The sequence below is a fragment of the Pteropus medius genome, unplaced genomic scaffold (genome assembly GCF_902729225.1).
Source record: "Pteropus medius unplaced genomic scaffold, Ma_sr-lr_union100, whole genome shotgun sequence".
Taxonomy (NCBI): domain Eukaryota; kingdom Metazoa; phylum Chordata; class Mammalia; order Chiroptera; family Pteropodidae; genus Pteropus; species Pteropus medius.
Window position 1 is genome coordinate 38,398,831 of NW_024351730.1, and position 23,891 is coordinate 38,422,721.

Here is a 23,891-nt window from a genome sequence, read left to right on the forward strand (position 1 = left end):
TATTCCTTCTTTATATGTTTTTTCACTGAAGAGTTAGAAATGTGCTGTTGCTTCTGCATGAATCAAATAATTATGCTCTAGAGAATAATTAAACATGTTTGAAAGATGGAATTATAGTTGAGACTCTGGATATTTTAAAATAAACATTTTGGTTAGCAATGTATTATTTATTTGGGGTATTTAAATTTTTTTCCTTTGGAATATGTCTAAATTGACACTTATGATGGCCTTTAGGCTTTTTCATAGCTTTCCTGCTCTATTTCCTAAATATTTTGAAACTCCTTTCATTTTTATTAAAAAAAAAAAAAATTCAGTGTGTGCATCTGTGTTATGCATGTTGGGAACAGTTAGCATGCATGTTATGCTATATCAACTCATTGTTTTTATCTAAAAACATGTAAAGTTTGGGCTGCTAACATAATTGTGTTTGTCTTTTTAAAAACTAGCTGTGTGTTCTTTTCAGTGAATCTATTTTGCATGTATTTGGTGTGTTTTTGTGTATGTTTATTTTTATTTTACATAGGGAGAACCTAAAGAAGTAGTTAAACCTGTACCCATTTCATCTCCTGCTGTGTCCAAAGTCACTTCCACAACCAACATGGCCTACAATAAGACACCACGGCCCTTTGGTTCTATGTCTTCACCAAAAGTCACATCCATCCCATCACCATCGTCCGCCTTCACCCCGGCCCACGCGACCACTTCATCACATGCTTCCCCTCCCGTGGCTGCTGTCACTCCTCCCCCATTCGCTGCATCTGGACTGCATGCTAATGCCAATCTTAGTGCTGACCAGCATTCACCTGCACTGAGCGCTGGTAAACCTGCAGTTAATGTCCCACGGCAGCCCACAGTCACCAGCGTGTGTTCCGAGACTGCTCAGGAGCTAGCAGAGGGACAGAGAAGAGGATCCCAGGGTGACAGTAAACAGCAAAATGGGTAGGTGGCCAAGGGTGCTTTCTGCTCTTATCAAACAAAACTATTCTTTCAGGCAATTTCCAGGAAACACTTAATCTAAATCCCCCCAAATCAACTGTTTTTTTGAAGGAAGGGAGATGAAGTTTTATTTGCTTCATTAACCTGTAGCTTTATATTATTTTATATATACAGCACTTTCTGCAAGGCAATTAAAGGTTAATCAAAACCTAATTATGCATTTTGACATGTTGTGAACCATGTAACATACTCTGTAACTCTTTTTCTCCAAGTCCTGTCACAACATTGAGCAGCTGGCACTTATAATGCAAGGCAAATCTTGAATCTTTCTTCCTCAAATTTTCCATCCTTTTATTAGCCACAAAAAGTTTAAACAGTGATTATAGTAGGGTCAGCTTCTTAAGATGTGTATTATATCTTAAGAAGAGAGGAAATGAGTTTATAAGAAGTTTTTTTTCCCTAGGAATTTGTCTTACAAAGATAGAAAACAAATTAATTTTGACTCATGTCTCTGTGATGCATTAGCGTAGGTCAGTAGCTAGCAACATTTTTTTCAGATAAGCTTAAGCTAGAATTTAGTCTTTAAAAAGCAAACAGTAATGACAGAACAGTAACTTCAGGGGATGCTTATAAAACATCAGAAGGAAATTAAAGAGTATTTTCATTGTAAAGATTTTTCTAAAAATGAATGGATTTAAAGCAATGAAAACTAAATTTATAATGTTAGCAAAAGTTTTTGAAAATCTGTTTCTTATAATTTTCTCCTTTTGAATACATTTAAAAATATGGTTAAAGTCTGTTTTTAGCACTCTTCATTTACAGATGGTCATTTTATATCTTTTTAATTCAGTGACCATACTTTAAGCCAAAGTCATTTTTATAAACTCATTTTGATCAGATTTATTGTGACAAAATGTACTTTAAAAGGAAAACAAGAGAAATAATCTGCATGTGTGATGGTTTTTACCAGTGCCAGTTCCCAGGAAAATATAATTAAAATAATTGTGTGGATAGGTTCTGAGATAATCCCTTCCTAATGTTAATTCATGTAATGAAGGAACTGTGCTTTCAGTAGCACTGCTGCCATGGTAACTTTGGGGCTTTGAAAAAGAGAGTGGCAGGGTTCCAGGCTGCTGCTGAGAGAGAGCAGGAAGAGGTCTGGGAGAGCAGCTACTACTGGGCTCTGCATAGGGTTTTGTGGTTATGACTGGCTTTTTAAAGTTTTGATACATATATTGGGGAAAATTAGTGTCTTTGAAGAATGTTATTCTTTCATGTGAGGAAGAGAAATAGTATGTAGTGTTGAGATGTGTTTGGTTTTATATATATATATATATATATATATATATATATATATATATATATATATATATATATATATATAAATATATATATATATACACACACATATATAAATAATATATGTATATATATATATATAAATAATATGTCTGTTTTAAAGCAATATATTTAAGAGTAATCAAAGTAGATATTCTGAAAAGGCAGATGCTGCCTGATAAATACTTGCCCCATAGAAAACTAAAAACAGTTTACTATGTTCATTAAATTCCAGGTTCAATAGAAAAAAAGTCCATTGAAGGAGATGTTTGAGCTAAAATCTTCTTATTAACACTTATAGAAATTTTATATGAAAGTGTTTTTAATGGAAAATTATAGAGGTAAAAACAAATTGAGGCTTGGAAAAGCACTACATTTAAAACATTTGAAAATATCGAGCTTAAATTTTGTATTTTATAAGTACAGCTGTGATGATTAAACTTGAAGTGATTTAAAGCTTATTATTTCAAACTGGAACTATAGGCAGTGGTATAGTTATACAGACTTTATCATAGCTTTTTAATCAATCGCCATGTGATTATTGAGCACATGCCTGGTGTCCAGCACTGTGCAAGATTCAGGAGAAGAGAGATTATTACATATTTTGTATCATTAACAAGCAAGTTACTGCTTTGCATTTGCAACCTGGGTGTATTTAAAAATAGCTTGATTTCATATGTCGTCCAGATGTTAGGACAATGATGACTTGATTACTCGAAAACAAAGTGTGATATCTGTGAAATTCTAAAACAAATTTGCAGTGCCCTTTCTCTTAACTATATTTAGATTAGAGAAATCAAAAATAAATCACACACTTTACTTGTCAGTGATGTGTCATTTTGAAGAGATGATGTTTTAATGATCAGTGCATTTCCTGCATCAAGCGCCAAACTTTCTGAAATCACTGTTAGTGTTTTTACTAATTGTGTAATTATTAAATTTCTCATATTTTTATAATGTTACAAAAGAATCGAAACAGAACTCTTTTTAAAGTTGAGAATTGTTACTTTCTATTAATTACATTTTATTTAAAAAATAATGTATGCTGGTAACCAAAAATTTAAGATTTTAGAAAGACGTAAGGTTAAATGCATGTTATTTTTTTCCTCAAAGCAAGGGGACTTAGTTTTTAAGTGATTTAAAGTAACTGTCTACTTTGCCAGTGTGATAGATATTTCACCCAAATATATATAGCATTAATAAACATACGACAGAAACAAGTGCTTATTAATTATGTATAATTACTGAGAGATTTACTCATTCTAATAGTATAACATCTATAATTATGTTGATATTTTCAGAATATTTCTTAATAATATTATCTAAGCATTCCTTTTCCTCATAAATAATAATGAATCAGGCACTATAAGAAATTTTTAATCTTTCCTTTACATATAAAAACTATTGGTATTGGCTCGCTGCTTTTTTATTACTCTCCTACTCACAGCAAAATGGGACTAAACTGGAAGAGAAGCTATTTTGCATCAGGTAGTTTAAGTGATCTACCTTTTCCCTTTCCATATGCCATTGCATTATAATGTGCCACTGCTTTCAAGAGGTAAGTCTTTCATGCATCCTCTTAATAAATTTCAGTTTCTTTGGACTGCATTTTTTTCTAACAGTTCCTATATGGTATTTTGAAGAACCTGGCCTTGGAAGATACAAAATATAATGGTATAGTAATAATATTTTTAAATGCTTTTCTCTTTGCAGAAAACACAAGTGACAAAGTTAGTATCCACATTACTGGAGAGGAAATATGGTGATTTATGTATGAGTCAACAGCATGAATGCCCGAGTTTTGCAAAATTAAGTTAAATTTTGCAAAACAGCCATAATGTAGAATAACCACATTTAGTCTTTTAAATAAGTTTGGTTTGCATTGCTATGTGGTGGTGAATTGCTGTATGGTAATAAATATTGGTGTTTAACTTTGTTTATAAAATATGTGGGGTTTGCTGTGCAATGGTTTAAAAGAGGTAATCCTTGGGGGAATGTAATATGTATCAGTCTAGACTGCTAAAGATGAAGATAGAGAAAGCATAAACATATCTAATGATTGGCATATATGAAACTGAGTTGATTTCCAAATTCAGATAAAAATACAGTGTTTCTCAGGTAAAGTCTCTAAGAACCTTTTGGATTTTTCAAACAATATTGCTGGAAGATTAGACCTCTGTATGTACAGATGTGTGTCACTGGATGATAGAAAATCTGTATACCTTTGAAATTAGTTAAGAGATAATTATCAACTTATTAAATGTCACATGTAGTTGGCATAGACACTGGAAATCACTGTGGTAAACTTTAAAACCTCACTTTCGTATTTGTTGTTATTGACAGTAGCTTTAAAAGTAGATAAAAATATTAGATAAAAACTTAAAAATTTTGTTATTATTTTATGAAAATTTTATTATGATTCTGAACTTGTGCTGAAATTTCTTTATTATTACACTGTAGAGTAGAATTGGAAATACAGAATATATAAGACACCAAAGAGAGTTATCTATTGAATTATTAGAGCACCTTTATTCCAGTGTGGCTGTGGTCTCACTAATTGAATAGTTTCATGTTATATTCACATAGAAATATTGCACAACCAGGTATTAGTGAAAAATCCCCAAACCCTGATTTATTGTTTGTCTCTTTGAAGTTAAATTCTTATACGACTTTGATTAGTTACTGGATTCCAGTATAACAAACAATTTGACTTGAAAAGAGGGAAAAATGGGACGTGGAAAAATAAATTTAAGCCTAATTTAGGTTAAATATTTTTCCTAAATTAAAATTTAGATTAGTTTTTGGGTATTACTGTGCATTGTGCTAGGTGTTTCTAAATGCATTACGTCATTTAATTTTCATTAAAATTGAACACTGAGAAGTTACTTAATTTTCTTAAGTCATGCAATATGTAAGCGATAGATTGGAGCCTACATTTTTTTGAAGTCAAATTTTGGTGTGCCTTCCTTTGTATCACCTATTTGTGATCTGGGCTTATTTATGTTACTTGGAATTTGTTTTTAATATTATAGACTTGAAGATAATGTGAGTGAATTGAGGCTATCTGAATACATAATGTGCATAAACTACAGTTGGACTTGATAGTACTTATTTTTATATTAAACAGTCGAAGGATCTATCCTAACAACAAACCTTTATATAGTTATCAGAGTGCTTTTAAATAAATATGTTAGACATACGCCCTACAAGAAGTCTAAAAGACAAAGAAATTATAATTCATTTCACTGTTGAGGAAAAATAAGCTTCTTGCCCAGGACTCAACCAGGGTAAGAAGCCAGGTCATCTGACTGTCACCTTGGCACAAATGCCACTGTAGTATAGGATGGGCTGTTCCACTTGAGCACATTTTCTAAAATGCATGAAAATATTTGGCATATTCAAATCGGCATCTTTACATTGAACCCAATCTACGCCCCCCCCTTTGCTGCCCCTCCCTACACCATAGAACAACCCCACCCCAACTTTATGTTGACATAAAATTTTTTCCTGAAACTTTATAATGTTTAAATATATATCTAAAATTCTGCTCAGGGAAGTTTATTTTGAAAAACTATTTCCCTACTACTTAAAACAGCAAAGCAGAGGAGGGAATGCTTTGTATTGTGGCTAAAGAGAAAATAAATATTGGTAAACTACTGAAATCAGCTTACTCTGCCCCAGCCCAGTTCAGTGAAATTCAGATCTTTGTTGAGCTTATGAAACTGACTTGGACATTTGGAAGTAGAGCTACACTGCACCATCTTAGTGTTAAAACTGGTGGGCAGTTTTTCTCACTGTGTTAATAATGCATTATTAGTTACTCTGACTAAACTTTATTGCGGAGGATTGATTCAACAGTGTGTTGACAAACTAGAGTTTATACTTTAATCTTCTCTGTCTTTAGTGGAATATGAGTATACAGTTGACTCTTGAACAACATAGTTTGAACTGTACAGGTCCACTTACATGTGTAATTTTTTCAGTAAATATACAGTCGGTTCTCCATGTTCTTGAGTTTCACATCCATGGATTCACCAACTGTGGAATGAAAACAATATTTTCGGTCAGTGGTTGGGATTCCAGGGATGCAGAGTGATGACTGTGTGCATCGTTCTGTGCCATTTTGTATAAGGAACTTGAGCATCTGTGAAGTGTGGTGTCCAAGGAGTTCTGGAACAAACCCGCAGCCGACACCAAGGAACAGCACAGTTTTGGGGAGTCAGAAGTTATACCTGGATTTTCAACTGTGTGGGGTGGGGCGGGGGGTTGTCAGCTTCCTTAACCCCCGTGTTGTTCAAGGGTCAATTGTATTTTTTAAAAATGATTCTGTACTTAATAGACTATGTGGCTGAATTATGTTTTGAGGTTTTCCCTCTTCAGATGTTATTAACCTAGTTCCTTTATTATATCATATGAGACATGCCTTTCTGGATAATAATTAAGTCACTTACGATACAGAACTATGGAGTTCCTATAAATCAGTTCTAAACTTACTGGGATTTGCTTGTGAATGAGGGTGGTAGACAGGGGAGAGTATAAAAATTAAATGATAGCCTAGTATTTATGACCCTCTGGTTCCTATATTTTTCATTATAACCACTACATTTTAACAAAAACTTTCAAGTAGTGTATTATTCCTTTATAATATATGATTCAGAATGATTTATGTGAGATTACACTTGCCATTACTGTATACTACTTATATTATGTAAGAGCTGTTTTATTCTCTGATTTTAAAAGCGATTCTAGAACAATCTGTTTCTACACCTTACATCCAATTATTTTATTTTCTACCTTTTATTAGGAACATAATGGTAATTTGGATTCATGCTAAAATGAATGTTATAGAAACCTAAAAATATTTTTAAAATAGTAGATCTTTTTCTCTTGGTCTTAGTAACTTGAGACTTGAATTAGCATTAATATATAAAGTATTTTTTGGTGTTTTTGGAAACAAAAATGTAGATAAAACTGTTCAAATAATAACAATGTAACAGAATTTTGACTAACATTTATTCATTTTTGTCCGTACTTACGTGATTATTTTGAAGCATGATGTTTGTGTAACATCTTCATGTAAATTCATTGTTTTGAATTTCGTTATTTCATTTTTTTCTTTTCTTCTTTTTTTGGCCTCATCTTTGTCTATTTTACATTATCCTGGGAACATCAATGTCTTCTCTACTCTATCACATCTTTTTTGTGTGTATTATTCCTCCTTCAGTAACCCTGGCACTGTGTAAGTACCTAATCTGTGGTTCTTTTGTAATTTTCATCATCGTCTCTCTGTGACTTTCTGTGTTGCTTTCAACTTAACACCACCAGCAAATTTTGTTAGTTATCTTCTCCTTGCAGGAATTTTCAAATATGTTAAGGAGCCCAGGAAACATGTTTTTTTGTGCTAGAAAACTTCATATGGATTGGTGGGTATGTTTAGAATACACACACTTATCAGTGGAAAAACTTAATAAGCTAAACCTTAAGGACATAGATAAGTATTATAGACAGTGTATACTGAAGTTAGAGGTGTAGTTTGGGCCTTTCTTGTTTAGTATTTTTTGAAAATTTGAATAAACTTTATAATTTTGTATGTCTGTATTTTGAAATAAATTATTTGTTCTTGATAGTTAAGATTATATTCTTCCCAAATACTTTTAAAAAGATAAAATCATGGAGATTATTCTATTCTTTAATCATAGTCATCAGAGTCTAGAGTTTCAAATCCAGAAAACACAAAGTAAATGTTCAGAAACTTCATGTCACTTAACACAGGACCTTTGCTGTGGTTAATGTCACAGAGTCCAAGGTGTAATATACTTTTTGAAAGTGTGTTGTAGCTAAAAAATACTAAGTGGTGTCATTTTATTATTCTTAGTGTCTTAATTAGATACTACTGTTTTGTGTTTTTATAGACCAAACCTTTTATAGATGATAAAATAGTCTTATACTTGACATTCGCACTATTTGAGAGTAAACTACACTCAATAATGATAGAGAAATTTAAAACAATAAATTTAGTAGCAAAATAAAGTTTTCCAGGTAATTGCATAAGATAAAGTATTGTCTGTTTAGGAATTTATATCGGCCAAAGACAGTGTGTTTTGAAGTAATCTGTTCTTCTCTAATTTTTTAAAAAAAGTATCTATTTTAAAAAGGATTAGGTTTTGTTCAATATTAGTAAAAGATCTTAGCTATTTCATTTCTGGAATATTAAAATTTTACTATAAATTATAATAAGCATTATGAATTATGTATATACTATTGATTCTTTTCATTATTTATGCAGATGACCCAGTTTTAGAACATGCATGGCAAATAACTTTTCTAGTAATCATAAAAGAAAGCATTATGAAATCATTACTCTGCATTAGGTACTGTTGAAAACACTTTACATACATTGTCTACCTTATTCTTCAAAACAACTTAAAATAGGTGCAATCCCCATTTCTTAGGAAGAATCTAGACTTGGAGAAATCAAATGACTTGCATAAAACATACACTGAGTGGTAGATGTAGTGCCTGAGGCTGTTATCTGTCTGACACTAAAGCCATTGTTAATGTTAATTCTATCATGTCCTTTACTGGGCAAAAACTCTCCTAGTGTAGTGAGGCAGTTTTGATAGTGTGACTATTAAAATGGCAGCAGTCATGTGGGATTCTGATAGCACCGTGATTTTCTAGCAGTAAGTTATACCGAGCAGGTGTTGCCACCCACATCTGATGCTCTTGGGCACTTGCTCTACTTGGATCTTGTGCCAGTAGTCTGCTAGTCCAGACTCAGGTTCCTTTTCCTCTTCTGAAATTAAACTCATAGTCTCCAAAAGTTTTCATTTATCCTATTTGGGGGGAGAGGGAGGAGAGACAGAAGGAGTATTTATTATACTTACTAGATCTCAGGTTAAAGTGTTAAAATAATGTACTTGTGAATTCCCCAATATTTATGCTTTATTAAGAGAAAAATGAATGTTCTTAGCAAACTCAAAGCTCTTGAACTCTGTAGTTTACAAATCCCTTTCTCATATATTATTTCATGTAATCCTCAGAACAGTGTGACTTTGTGAAAGCCAGTACATTTTAGCAGCTTATCGATGTTTAACAGTGGTTGTGAATGTAGTCCATATCTGTGTTTTGTTAGGCATTAGATGAACAATTCAAGTATGTAACTTCAAATTGTTTTATTTTAACTTCTACAAACTTTTTAATTTCTCATTTCCCTTCTTTTCTTAATCTTTTCTTTTCCTTTTCATCATGTTGGAAATCTCTCTTCTGATGCCTTCTTCTGTCACTTAAAAGGAAAATCCCACCTAAACGGTAATCTTTTTGTTGAATACTTATACTAATATTTTATATTAGCATATACATACCTTTTTTCTAATAAAAAAAGTCTACTCTATTTTAGAAGAATGCTCTTTTTTAAAAAAATGAGACTGTGTATACTTCTGAAAGCAAAATACATAAAAACGCTGAGTATTAAATGTATACATCGTAAATACTTTGGCAGGGAACATTTGCCCTTAATATTATTAAAAATTGCTTAATTCTTTTTTTCCTTCCTAATCCTAGCCCACCGAGAAAACACATTGTGGACCGTAACACAGAGTTTTATCACATACCGACCCACAGCGATGCCAGCAAGAAGAGACTGATTGAGGATACAGAAGACTGGCGTCCGAGGACGGGCACAACGCAGTCTCGCTCTTTTCGAATCCTGGCCCAGATCACTGGGACTGAACATCGTAAGTGAATACCCAGGGATTCTAGTAGATGAATGTTCTTTACACGGAGAGTAGCATTTAGAGAGAGAGACAATTATTTGGAAACAATAATTTTCCTGAGACAGTTTGCCTTTAAATTATGCCATGCATAATACAGATGTTGTAAATAAGAAACCAGCCCAGGAGAGTTACATTAAGAAGTACAGAAGCAGTAGTAGCAGTGCTAGTGCTGCTTGTAGTACACAACCAATGACAGGATGATAGGGAATTTTTTTTAGTGGCTCTATGCAGCTTGACTATTTGGTATTGATTGGTACATGTAACTGCTTAAGTGATTTTAAAGTTTGAAAAAGCAAACTAATACTGGATCTGCTTATTATATTTCAGTGAAAGAATCTGAAACTGATAATACAAAGAAGGCAAAGTAAGTTGTCTTTTTTTTTTTTTTGTAAATTGAATGCTTTTCATGAATGGTCTCAATTTGTTTTTTACTTTTTCAAGTATAATGGTATGGCATTTCGTCTTTGCAACTAGATGCTAAGCATTTAACTTGGTGCCTTTTGTGGGATTTAAATGTACAACTTAACAGATTTTAAAATTAGTAGATATTGTCTGGATTTTATGTCTAAGGCTTATTTTCTTTAGTATTGACATAAGTGGGCAGAGGGGTATATTTGGGGGTGCTTTGCTAACACTATAGATCTCTGTGAATGAGTTCATGTGTCTTGCAGTCACTTTATTTTGGGCATAAAAATTGATGTTTCCAAAAAGGCTCTGTAGATTAATTTCTGCATTTCTAAAAATGTTCTATCCTTCATATCTTTTGCTATTAGACAAACAGCTATGTGAAATTAAGCTTTAATAGGCATGTTATCTGCATGATGAACAAAGTATAGCAACTTTCTCTTTCTTATGACTCTTCTATCACTTTTCTTTTTTCTTTTCTTTTTCTTTTTTCTTTTTTTATTTCCACAGGGAAAAGATACCCCTTCACGTCTTTAGTCCCAAATACACAAAATTACGTGACTGGCACCATGAAGTTTCAGCACGTGCTCTTAATGTACAGTGATTTATGAGCCTTGCTCCCTCAAGCAGCCAGCACATACCTTTTCATTCACTTTTTCTTTTTTTCCGACTTCATAGCAAAAGCTGTATTAAGTTTGCCTTATGAAAAATAGAACCTTTTCTATACTTTTCTAACCATTTCCTGCTGTTGTGAAAACGAGGAGGATGAACACATTTTGTGCTAGTCGGTAGCTCACAAATGTTAAACCAAGAGAGTGTATCAAGGGACTAGATCTATTCAGTGGATTTATATCTGTTTCCATTGTTTTTTAGGGTAGTAACCTTAGAAAAGGAATTCTTTTCATAAGTTGAATTGGGTTGGTCGTTTGAAGCAGAGGTAGATGAGCAAATATTGTTCTTGTCTAATTTGAAAAATACGTCCTTTATGTTACTGCATTTCTCAAGGTGACTTAAGTTCATTATAATGTAATGTTAAAAGTGGGTTGCAAATTATTCTAAGTAAGCAAATATGAGGAGGCAAGCTAAAACAATAAACAAGACTTTATTAGAACAGAGTTCATTATAGATTTGGGTATCTTTTAAAGAAGGTACTATTCAAGATGGTTATATGAAGAGATGAAAGCCCAGATTTGGCTCCTAAAAAAGGGAAAGAAGAGAATTCTGCGCCTATTTGCAGTGGGGAAATACAATGTTCTTTTGGTTTGGTTAATTTTTTAAAAACCATTCTATTTTCTACCAAAGGAAATATCTCTAAGCTTTAACTAGTAAGATATAGAAAAGATGGCCTTGCTTTATTCTAAATCAGAGGAAATGATCATAAAATAAATCACAATATGAATGATTCTTTATGTGACATCATAGAAATATTTTACTTAGTGATATAAACTATTGTGTGTTGCTGCTATTCCTAGAAAGCTCTGTTTTAGGCAATATAAGCAAGCTAAATTCCTGACCAGAAATGCTTTCTGTCTTGTAATATAATGTATTATATATTAGATCTGAATGCAATTATGAATGCATTTTGAAGTTTGGAAAAGTATTGTAATAAAGTTGCCTTTAACTTAGCTTTGTACTTGTTTTTTGTTTCCTTGAAGCTAGTAACAATGCTATCCAAGGCTTCTTACAATATTACTTGGGTAAAATAAATAATTATCTTGACATTTCATTTGGAAAACATTTTTAATTCTGCGAGGTTGCTAAAATGTGAATGTGGTTTATGACAGTGGCCCATATTCAGTTTTTCCTCCCCTGAATTTTTACAATATTTAACATATCTTCTGAAACAGATAAGGTAAGTTAAACTATGGCACAACATAGAATTAGTCTTTGTGTAAAATGATTTCTGAAGAATATTGCCTGCATTCAAGGTTCTATTTTAATATTTTTCAGTTTTCTTCATTTTAATGTTATTATAGACTAGGATAACTGCCTGATAATTTGGAGAAATTAACATTAATTTCAGTTAGTGAATGATTACTATTTAAAATTTGGCATGCCAAATGCATTTAAAATATAATTCCAGGATTTATTTATTCTCATTTCTGCTATACTTCATAAGATAGTAAGATGTCTTTCTTGTTTTGCATTCATTCTTCTTCAGATACTGCTTGTGATTTTATGACCCTGACATCAGTCCCAGTTATTTCCGCCTCCAGCCTCTCTAAGAAAATCTACTTTCTAGACCAAGCTTTCCTATACCTAGTAATTCCTCACTGATCTCAAAAGATGGTGTTTCAAAGGTGATAGAATCAGATTCTCATGAAAATAAATGGCCTGGGAAGAGTAAACGTGGTATTTTCCACAAGAACCAAATTTCTAGAATAACTACAGAGTTGAAAGAAAGAACTATTAGAAAGTTTTAGGTAAATAAAAGAATATTTCCCTAATAAAGACAAGAGAATGTATATCAAATTTATAACTTGAAATAGGTGTAGATGAAAATAAAATTTAATTCCTTGCCTAGTTGAAAATAAAAGTATTTAATGTTGCATTGAAAACATGGACTTAGATAAATAGAATGATCCAAATTTGAGTATAAGAGTAAATGTTTAGTCAGGATCACAAAGGACATTCCATTTGACCCTGTCAGAGGTTGAATTCCTGCACTCAGTTAATCTCTTGGGACATCTTATATTCCTAGCTTAAAAGCTAGCCAAAAATTATAAAACCTTCTTGCAAAAATATTATTGTAAGTCTAGTGACTTAATTTATAGGTTGTTTTTGTTGTCTCTCTTATATAAACTGTCTTTATCATAGGCTTGTTTTTAATGTAAAATTGGACATTTACTTTTAAGAATTTTCAACATTTTTTTCTTAAAATGTTTTACCAGTCAGAAGATGAAATGTTTCCCACACAGTTAGTAGTTTTGTGACCTCGAAAAATATATTATCTGTGGAGACAGAAACATATTGTTTTGTGCATCATTATGTCCTTTAGGAAGACTCAGATCAAAAATAACTTGTTTACTAAATGTGTTGATATTTAGATAGAGACTAGCAGTCCCTTTTATTCAGATTTATTCAGAAATACAGAATGATTTTTTTCCAGAGAAATAATTGAGCAGTTATTGTTTCTGATGTGTATTTAAAATCATATAAACCATATTCATTCACCACCTGCATTCATTCTTTCACACGAATGATTGAATACTTAAATGCCAGGCACTGATATATTGTAGGTAATAACAGATAACTATATAAACAAGATGATCTGAGATATTGTGTTACCAAGATAAGAAGATAAGTTAAGTTAAAGGAAATTTGGCTTAAGCAGAGAGGGAATACGTAGATTGTGTGGACCTCTGAGATCACCTTAGTGCCGTCACCTGAGAGGTGAAAGGGGGTCTGTCATGTGATGTCTTGGGGTCAGTGTTCAGGACAGAGAAAAGGAGCATGGAAACCCTGAGGTGGAAAAAAGCCTGGCAAGCACAGAACAGAAAGGACAGAGTGGCCAAAGTGTGGTATACGAGAGGAAGCATGATATAAAAAGAAATATTTACGCACATAGTCAAAGAACTTATATTTCTGTTACTATCCACAGCATTTTAAATGGGAAGTTGTCGTATTATCATATCTAATCACTTTCAAATAAAATTAGAAAATGAAGAACCAAACAGGTTAATCAACTAGCTAAATAAAGTACACATACTCTCCTGGTTTGTGTCAACCCTGAGCATAGTTAGCAGTTTAATGCTTTTCCCACTGAGACCCATTGAAGACCTAGAAAAAAAGGTGGCATTTAATACAGTATATATTGGTAACACATATGTGGGCAACAGAATACCTTGTAAAGCATATGTAAAGCTATTCAAAAACAAAACTTTCATGTATAAAAATTTGACAGATCTCTATTCATAGTTTAGTGATGAATTTGACAGTTTAGTTCTCTTTATAAACCTGTCTGGAATTGTTTGGACTCATTCCTTTTCTTTACCCGATTCAAGCAGTTCCTTAAACCAAATAAATATTTCCGTGCTTATTATTTCCAAAATAGACATCAACATTTAATTTAATTTAATTTAATTATTTTATTTTTGTGGTTAGAATAGTAAGAAACACGGAATGATAAGTTCTGTGTTTTAAATGCAGATTTGTAACTAACTGACTGACTACTTTCTGCTTCTGAGTTTCCACGTCCTTAAAGTATGAAGTTAGAATCAGTGGTGAACATGGTGATGCTCGCCCAGATGATGCTTCAGTGGAGGACTTGATACCACTGCTGCTGGGAGTGTAAGGGAGTAAGGTAGCCTTCGGGGGTCAGTGCTTTCACATAGCACCTGAGCTGCAAGACCACACAGCCTTCATGGAGCTGTCCAAAGCAGTGAACTGATCGAAGGGAAGAGGAGGTGTAAAGCCTGGTCATTTCAGCCCTGATAGGGACAAATCAGAAGGACCATTCTAGGTCCAGCGCTTCCTTTCTTTCTCCCACAGGTGTTGATCTTAACGGCACTTTTTAATAAACACCCTCCATGCTCAACTCTGTTTTGGGGTCTGCTTCCTGGAGAACCTGATCTTCAACAGAATCATAACCTTTCAGGTCCCCATTTGGATTTCAGTTGCACAGGTTCTCTTCAGTGTGGTTCTTGTCTTCATCTTCTCATCATTCACTCTGTCTTTATCATCTGTCTCTTCTCCGTAAATCTTCAACCCAGATTACAAACACCATGTAGGGAAATCATTAAAATGAAAGATCAGGTAAGTCAGCCTGAAAAGTATATGGAAGTCAAAAAGAAAGAATGTTTATTTGTTGATTGCATCAGACACATCCTGGGAGTAATGCCTGGATAAAAGCATTTAGAAATTACTCAGGGAAAATGATTGAATCAATGAAATGAGAAGGTTTAAAATGGAAAATTAAGATTAATTCTGAGTAAATGTAATAAACACTTGTAACTGGTAAGCAGCACTTAGTAAAATATTATATTTTTGTATGTTATATGCAACATTTTAGAATCAAGTGTATTAATCATTTAATCAGTCACTTAAATTTCATTTAGCACCTCGCCGTTTTCTTCGCATCTTTAAAAGTTTATGTCTGGTTGTCTCTTGGGAGAGATGCTTCTGAGTAGCCTTTGGAAATGTATAGGGGGATAACATAAATATTATAAGACCAGAGGGCACTCCTGAGGGACTAAGGATTCTAAATGTGATGCTCTGAATCATTCTATGGATGGAAGTGTCACCCTACCCAAAATGCCAGGTGTTATGCACTGAGAATGACGCCAAGTGAAAATGCTCCCTATCCCAGGTTTTCTTACTTCTTCCTAAAACTCCAGCCACACATCTCAGCCACAGCGCACCACCCCACGGTAGAAGTCATCTCACTTCTGAAGTAACATACTTTATTATTCTTGCCCCTCTGGCACCTCCTTTTCTAATTTCTGTTATGGATATTTGTCTGCATGTCCTAAATCTCCAACTAGAGTATGAGCTCTTTGAAGACAAGAGTTTTTGTATAATAGTATAAATTCTAATAGGCATGGTATTTCTTCATGGATGCAGCTGTAGCTATGAAAATAAGATCTATACATTCAACATATAAATCCATATATAAGTGGACATTTATTAGAAATGTATAAATATAATATAAATATTAAAATACAAATATAGAAAAATACAAGTTAAATTTCAAATTGGGTGTTAGGATTGTAGGATTCATCTCTGGTAAACTACGTCTTAAATTAGACACTGTTTTAGTTCAGGCTGCCGTAACAAGGTATTACAGACTTGGTGCCTTAAACAACAGAAATGTATTTTATCACAGTTCTAGAAGCTAGAAGTCCAAGATTAAGATGCTGGGTTGGTTCCTGGTGCTGCCTCTCTGTCTGGCTTGCAGACGCCACCTTCTTGCTGTGTCCTCACATGCCCTTTCCTCTGTGCATAGGAGAAGAGAGAGCTCTGGTGTCTCTTCTTATAGGGACACCAGTCTTCTTGGATTAGGGGCCTACCGTGTGACCTCATTTCACCGTAATAACCTCCTTCAAGGCCCTCTCTGAAAATAGTGTCACATTGGGGGTTAATTAGGACTTCAAGGTATGAATCGTGGGGGAGGGGCACAATTTAGTCCATAACATATACCAGCTACCTTTTACTCAATTTGACAGATTAGCATCTAAGAAAAAGTTATTTTTAAGTAGAATCACTGACTTGGACCCATATAGAAGCATTATTGTTACCTTTGTTGTGGTGACTCTTTTTCTACTTTGGATGACAGGTATTTGTCTCCATGTGCTATATATATCCCTAATTAGAGTACAAGCTCTTTGAACACAAGAGTTTTAGTATCCCACCATATTGGTCACTAACTAGCACTAATAAGTGGTTACTCATTGTATATAATTGCATATTTCTCCAATTCCCTGATTGTTGAATTATAGGGAAACTGTTTACAGTATGGTATATATAACTTTTCGTTGAATATAAATTCAGTATAAGGTCCAGTTTTCATAAAAATACCATCGCACTAATATCTATACTGGAAGTAAAGTAGAATAATACCTAAGTTTAAAAGGAGAATTGTTGTGCTTCGGGCAGTCTGAGAAAAGTTGACACTTTTCTTCTGTTATTATCTGTTTGTTAATAGTCATGGAAGACTTTAAAAAAAAATAAATGAAAATTTGTTTTTTCCTTTGTGTTTTTGGTCTGTTTCAACATGAATAGCTCAGTGACTCCTTTGACGAGACAACACCTGACTAATTTTGGAAACCGGTATATGAGAATCTTAGTACTCTAATGGGAAAAACCAATAGAAATAATTTTACCATTACAAGAAAATGTTTGAAGTTGAGTGTACTCTACAATATTGATTGAAAAGAAACAACAGCCTTATTATTAGTAACTACTAATAATAGAAAACTAGTAATAATATGTGGCTTACCAACATAGAGAATATGGGAGGCCATAGAAAATTTCATTAAAAGATAATTCTTTTAAAAACATTTATACTTAAAATAAATTCTTTGTCAAGCACCACACAATTTATATTAAGTTAAATGGTGATTTTCTTGATCTCACCATTTTCAGAGGTTTTATTACATAGAAAAATATTTATCCAAGAAGCAATTAATTTTTCATATAAATTTTCTATATAAATAAGTATAAAGTAGTATTTTAGTTAGCAAAAAGAAATATAAAGTTGTCATTGTGAAAACATACTTTTTATCAGTCTTTTATCTCTTCAAGGAATGTTAGGTTTTGATTTTTCATGTATTAGGATTAAGAATTATAGAGATTCTCAATTTTCACAAATTTGAAAATCTCATCAATGGAAAGATGACTGCCTTACCCTTTAGTAGGAAAACAGTTCAAACTCCAGTCACTAGTTACATTACACAAAACTGAAATAGTTATGAGGAAAAATACTCTTATACGCTGTCCCATATCACTAAATAATGTCCACGTGATTCTAGCTGAAGGCCATCAGAACCAGATTTTAAGTTACCTCTTGAATAGTAACCTTTCATCTTTGTACATTCATTGAATATTTAGAAAGCAGAAACTAGACAAATGTTTCTAAATGTACCCTTTTTACAGCAGTTTTTTAAAAATTTTAGCTTGTTCAGAGATACACAATCCACAGAAAATAAATTAATGAAGACATGGTTGCTGACCAGTGCCATGTCTTTATCATTGCTGTGTTTCACAAATATACTGGACTCTGGTTGCATATTCTTATTAAGACATGTTGTTTGAATAAATTACCTAAAACTTCTATTTTTCATGAACTATGCAAAGAAATTAGGAACCATTCCTTAGTCTTATATTCTTAACATATTTTTATGGGGTAAGAATTAACAATTGGATTTGTTCCAAAGCACAGAACACCAAGACTTCCACAGCATAGTCTAAACTTAAAAAATAAAAATAAAACAATAACAGCCAGAATCTCTTAGCTGACATCATCATACACATTCCTGTAAAGTATGTTCATGAACTTGGAAAAAAGACCACAAGTTAAAAAAAATGGGTATGCAACCAAGCAATAATTTTGTCTATTGCGAAATCTGGAATATTTATAATTTACCTCTGTTATTTTCTACTGGTGGACTGTACTGCCCCATGCAAATGATGGCTTAGTGACTAATGTAAAGGCCGCCATCTATTGAACATAAGTAAGCACTACACTTCAGTTCCTTGTGAGAATAGTACTTAAAACTTTTTGAAGCAAGAAACATAGTTCCTACCTACTCTGTGCATTTTCACGTGGAAATTGTTTAATTCTCTGTTTAGTTATCAAAATGCTTGTGTACTTTTCTTAAACTGGTAAGACTATTAGTTATAAATACTTTTTTTCATAAAGATCTGTTTTCGTAAGATGCAAAAATTGACTTTCATAGTACAGAATCTGCACCAAGTTCCTTAGAAGTTTTATCAGACCAGCAATGCTTCCCTTATAATGCTGCTTCGATAAATTCTTTCCACGTCACCTCTAGAGAGGTAAATTACACAACAAATTTTATTGAATTAAACCAGAAAATAAAAGGAACTTAACTTCTTGACTAAAAACTCAATATTGAAGACACCTCCTACGGTTTACTTTCTGTTTTAACTTCAAAAGAAATCACAACTTTAAAAAATTAGGAGCATTCTTCACCACGATGGAAGGCTTTAATTTTCTACCTTTTGCCACTGTTGAATTTTACATATTTCAGTCATTTTGAAAGTTTCAGAAGCCCATGTTTTTCTACCTTTATGTTATGTGAAGGTGTGTTTATGATGATGGTATGATTTTATAAAAGAAAATTGAAATAATATATTACATACTATAAAACATGATGGATGTGGATATTTAGGCATCTTAATTTTCCTGTTAGTCAAATTAAAGGACTATTTTCAAATTACCTTAATCTCAAAAGCATTCTGTTCAGGTCTTCTCTTTTGTATTTCTCTATTTTATGTCTATTAACAGGTATATGTTGAGTGTTCCTTCTATGTTCAATGTTATGATAGGTGTTCATCTTCCAGATGTACCTAATTGATTACTCTTTAAGAGTCTGTATTCATTTCTTTGAATAGAAGACCATGTTAAAGCTGGGATGACACCCCTGTAATTTTTGAGTTAATGTTACACATTTATTTTGTCTTTTCACAAGATATTCTTTCCCCAATATCCCAGCAGTTCATAAGAAAAAAATGTTTGCGAAAATTTCTTAAAGATTTTAATGGCTTCAGGTAGTTGTATGTCACTGGTTAGATAGTAGGTGAATTTGAGGTTTTAATAAAAAGAAGCAACATTTTTAAACTTGGTAGACTCAAACCAATAATAACAGTGCTAAGAGATTTGCTGATTTTAATAATAGATATTTGATTCCAGCACTGGAATCAGCAAATCTCTTAGCAGTGTTATTAGCAGGGATATTAAAGCAGTACTGCATGTATGTTAGAACACATATATCTATACGTGCAAAAAACATTTAAATGTGAAAAATAAAACAACCAGACTACATTAATTCAAGAGATAAAAAAGTAAAAAGTGATGGTGTCAAAGGTTGTTATGAAATTGATAAATGCTCATTGTTGAAAGACATAAATAAACAAACAAAAATCACCCAAACCCAGAGGTAAATACTAAAAAGGTTTTGGTATATTTACATTTTGGAGGGAATTGAAGCCCCAGGGAGAAAGTGATTCTAAAATGAGCTCTCTGTAGTCTCTTTTTCTCAATGATTTATAGTCCCAAGTATTTAGAGAACTTACAGATGAGATTTGCTAAGTAACACTATATGTGTTAAAAAGAAAAAAAAAATCCTGGAGACTGGGAAGGAAATAGAAGACTGGGAACAGATAAATACAGTACTGATTTTCAAAAAAGGGAAAAGTTAACTTCTAAATTATAAATTAGTTTGAACTTAAGGTCATCTGGAAAAAAGTCTAGAAAGCATTCTTAAAAGCATGACTAGAGACCATTAAGAAAAAGAGGGCAGAATTGCCAAGACCTATAATTAAGTTCTTAAGAAACAAGTCACACCCAGCTTAACACATTTTGAATAGATTGGGGGAAATGTTAATTTTAATAAGTCATCAAAATAAGACTTTTAAGATCCCATCAAATTTAAAAATGAAATTAGGCTAATAACTATCAAGTTTTTAGATTTATAACGGGTTGAAGGAGTTTAAAACCACAGGATATTTTTTAAAGTATCAATCAGCGACTTGGATGAGGACCTCTACAGCTTGCTGCCTAGATTTGTAGATATCATAAAGTAGGGAGAAATAGCAAACATGTTCCATAACTAGATCATTCTTCAGAAGTATATTGGAAGTCTAGGAAAATGGACCAAATTTAGTCAAAAAAAAGAAGAAATAAAGACAAATTTAATATGGTTATGTGCTGTTTGGATCAAATCATTTTACTCTTGTGGGACATATTTGGTTGGGTGAGATAAAGTTAACAAAAACAAATATAAAAAAATTAAGGATTTTAGAAGAAAATTAATCCATGTCCATTGTGTTAGTCATGTCATGTGGGTCCTAAAATTATAAGGCAAGCAGTAGTTTTATTCTGCACTAGTAAAATCTCACCTGGCATATATTATGTTTAATCCTTGGCATTAATTTCTGATGATTACATAGGTAAGCTCAAGAAAATCAACTGAAAAATCATGGGACAATTAAGCTGTCTTTGGGTCACAGGCAATTATATCAGTAATTGATTGTATCTAATAACATACGCTGGTTTCTTGACCTAAATTCGTAGCTATGCCTTCTTCCCCAAACATTTTCCCTAATTCAGGCCTTAAAGATTAGTGGTGGCTTTTGCTTATGTTGACTATGTATTGCTTTGTAGGTTATATTCAGGAATTCAGATTGTTTTCCTAATAAGAAATGAAATATAGGATTTTAATCATGGGAGTAACAGCTGATGTAGTGTTGAAAAGATCACTTTAAATAGTATATGGAAAATTGATTATAAGGGAGAAATAATGAAAATAGGAGAGTAGTTATCTGTATTCTGTCAGTTCAGGCAAGAGAACAATAGCTTAGTCCATGGAGATACTAAAGGAGATGTAGAAAATTGGATGGGTTTGTATTTTAGAGGAAAAACTGACAGGAATGAGGAAATACTTGCGATGGGGGTTTGGGGGATAGATAATGGAACATTGCTGAGTCTGTGAATTTGGTAAGGATTTAGTCAGTAAAAGTCAATGAAATAGGTAAGAGTAAATTCAGTATAGTAAAACTAATAAAATCAAGAGGTAGAGGAATGAGTTAAAATCAAAGAAGGTTAGTAAAATCCAGATTTTTAGATGTGTTATACTTGTTGATAAAAAAGTAAAGGTTTTGAGTTCTAGAGTGCATGACTAAGGTATTCCAAGCCTAAGATTTAATCTTAGGGATTATCTTTGAAGAGAAGAAGTCAAATTGAGCAGTCAGGTTATTCAGCGATTCAACATAGAATTGAAGTCATCGAGATAGATTGTGGGAAGGGAGTAAAGATGAAGGCAGTGAGCCAGGGGCTAAAGCAAATAGTGAGGTAGAAGCAAGACAATGCTTGGGTATAGATAGTGAGTGGGATAGTCTGATGACATGAGCCTCAATGGACTTGGGATTTTGGAGGATCAAAGGTGACTGATAATGTTAGAAACAGTAATGAGGAATTTGCATCATCTCTAGTTTTATAAACATATGGGGTGTGAAAGAAAAGGAACCTCTGTTTGAAAGGACTGCAAGAATGGTGTAGAATGATAAGAGGGTATAGTAGAATGAAAGAGGGTTTGTGAAGGCTGAGAAGGATGGTAAATTGATCAGATTAGGGGATACATAGAGCAGGAAAGAAGTAAGAGTCCAGGAGATGATGGATGACCCAAAGGGTTTGCACTTCTGGTTGTGGCAGGAAAACAAGGATGGAGAGTATGATGGGGTTGGTCCTCATGGTCTCTTAGAAGAAAGTAGGCACTAGAATGTAAACTCCATGAGGGCAGGAAGTTAAAGTGTGTGATAGAATATGTGAGGATGCTTGGCATAAAGTGGCGATTCAAATAATATGTTGTTGTTGAATGAATGAGTGAATGCAATAGTGATTGAATGGGAGAGCTCAGGATATGTGATTCAGAATATTTATCCTTGAGAGTGTGTGGTCCTCAGCTTTTGTTCTCTAATGCTGGCAGGACACTCCTTGGAGCATGAGATTCTGTGGTGGCTTTCTCAAGACACCTGGCTTCTCCAAGGACTTGCAGTGGTTGGCTGTTGAACAGTAGGCATTCAGACAGATTCATTTATATTTTCAAAAAGGTTACAGATTTACTCAACATTATTTATTGAATAATGCATCCTTTTATTCTGAATCTGAAAAAAGTACCTTTATCATATATAAATACTTTTTATAACATTAGGATTACAAAATGGCAGATTGTTCCCTCTTAGAAGCTGTTCCTACCTGCTAGAAATCACCGAAGTCCATGATCCAATGAAGAAATTGATGATGCAAACTGAGAGAGGCTAAGGTTAGTGGTAAGTACCTTGCAAGTTACTGAGGGAGTCAGGCTTTTATTGGAGTATTGTTCCAAGTAATTTTTAAGTTGATATTATACCTTAAAATCTCCATATTACATCAATATTTTTATAGACATATGCTCATTCTTTACCTGTCTTATCTTTAGACCTCACATTATATTTTCTCGAAAGAGATCAAGGAATAGTATAGATAACTAAAGAGTTCACATAATATTAAGACAGGACATTTAATAAAGGTAAAATCATTAGGGAAAGCAATAGCAGAGAAGTACCTAAGAATTAAGGCAGAGTTTGAAAGGTTGAAGAAAATGGGATAATATAACAAAGAGCAAACTTTTACCCCAACACGAATAATGAGTTCAGAAATTTCCTGTTTTGTTTCCTTCTTTTCCTTGCTTCAGAAAAGTGGAAAGCGCCAAGAAAAATAATTTCTTTGAGTCAGTTCTTTTTTTCTTTGCTCTCACAAAAAGAGATTCTCATTTTGGGTGGTATTTTCACATTTGATAATTTGCTTCATAATCTTCTTTTAACCTCCAACAGTCAGTCTCTCTGCTCCTCTGTATAAAGCAAGGATGCCCCTACTTGCTGATTTTTAAATTCTCTTCAAGATGCCGTCCATAATAAATGTAGAATTAGCAAAGTCAAACAAAGTTTTTATGCTGCTATAGAAACAAAAGCTATTGAAATCAATTAATAAATTTAGCTTATAATTAAGAGTGCCAGAAATTTCCAACTGAGGTTTAGTCGATTTAATTTTGCAGAAGGGATATCATAGTTGCAAGTGAACGTAGTCACCATCTTTATTGTCAGGAAGCCTGTGGAGATACTCATTTTTCCAGACAATTAGCAGTTTCCTTGGCTAAAATAAAGAACTTTGCTATGCCAGTGAACCCTGGAAGTACAGAATGCAACTATGATCCTGGT

The 23,891-nt window shown here is 33.1% G+C and overlaps 1 protein-coding gene across 6 annotated transcripts in view; it reads left to right on the forward strand.

Annotated features, from left to right (window-relative positions):
* Positions 1 to 23,891, forward strand: part of PDLIM5 (PDZ and LIM domain 5) — a 181,553-nt gene that overhangs the window by 104,495 nt on the left and 53,167 nt on the right. The window contains exons 5-9 of one of the 6 annotated variants that reach the window (XM_039845740.1): positions 848 to 939; positions 9,568 to 9,585; positions 9,838 to 10,010; positions 10,377 to 10,413; positions 10,965 to 12,079. In XM_039845740.1, the coding sequence (XP_039701674.1) occupies positions 848 to 939; positions 9,568 to 9,585; positions 9,838 to 10,010; positions 10,377 to 10,413; positions 10,965 to 11,058 (414 nt within the window). In that variant the 3' untranslated portion in view covers positions 11,059 to 12,079. Of the gene's footprint in view, positions 1 to 523; positions 940 to 9,567; positions 9,586 to 9,837; positions 10,011 to 10,376; positions 10,414 to 10,964; positions 12,080 to 23,891 lie in introns of those variants that run through there. The other 5 variants (XM_039845739.1, XM_039845735.1, XM_039845737.1 and 2 more) reach the window with 5 other exon arrangements.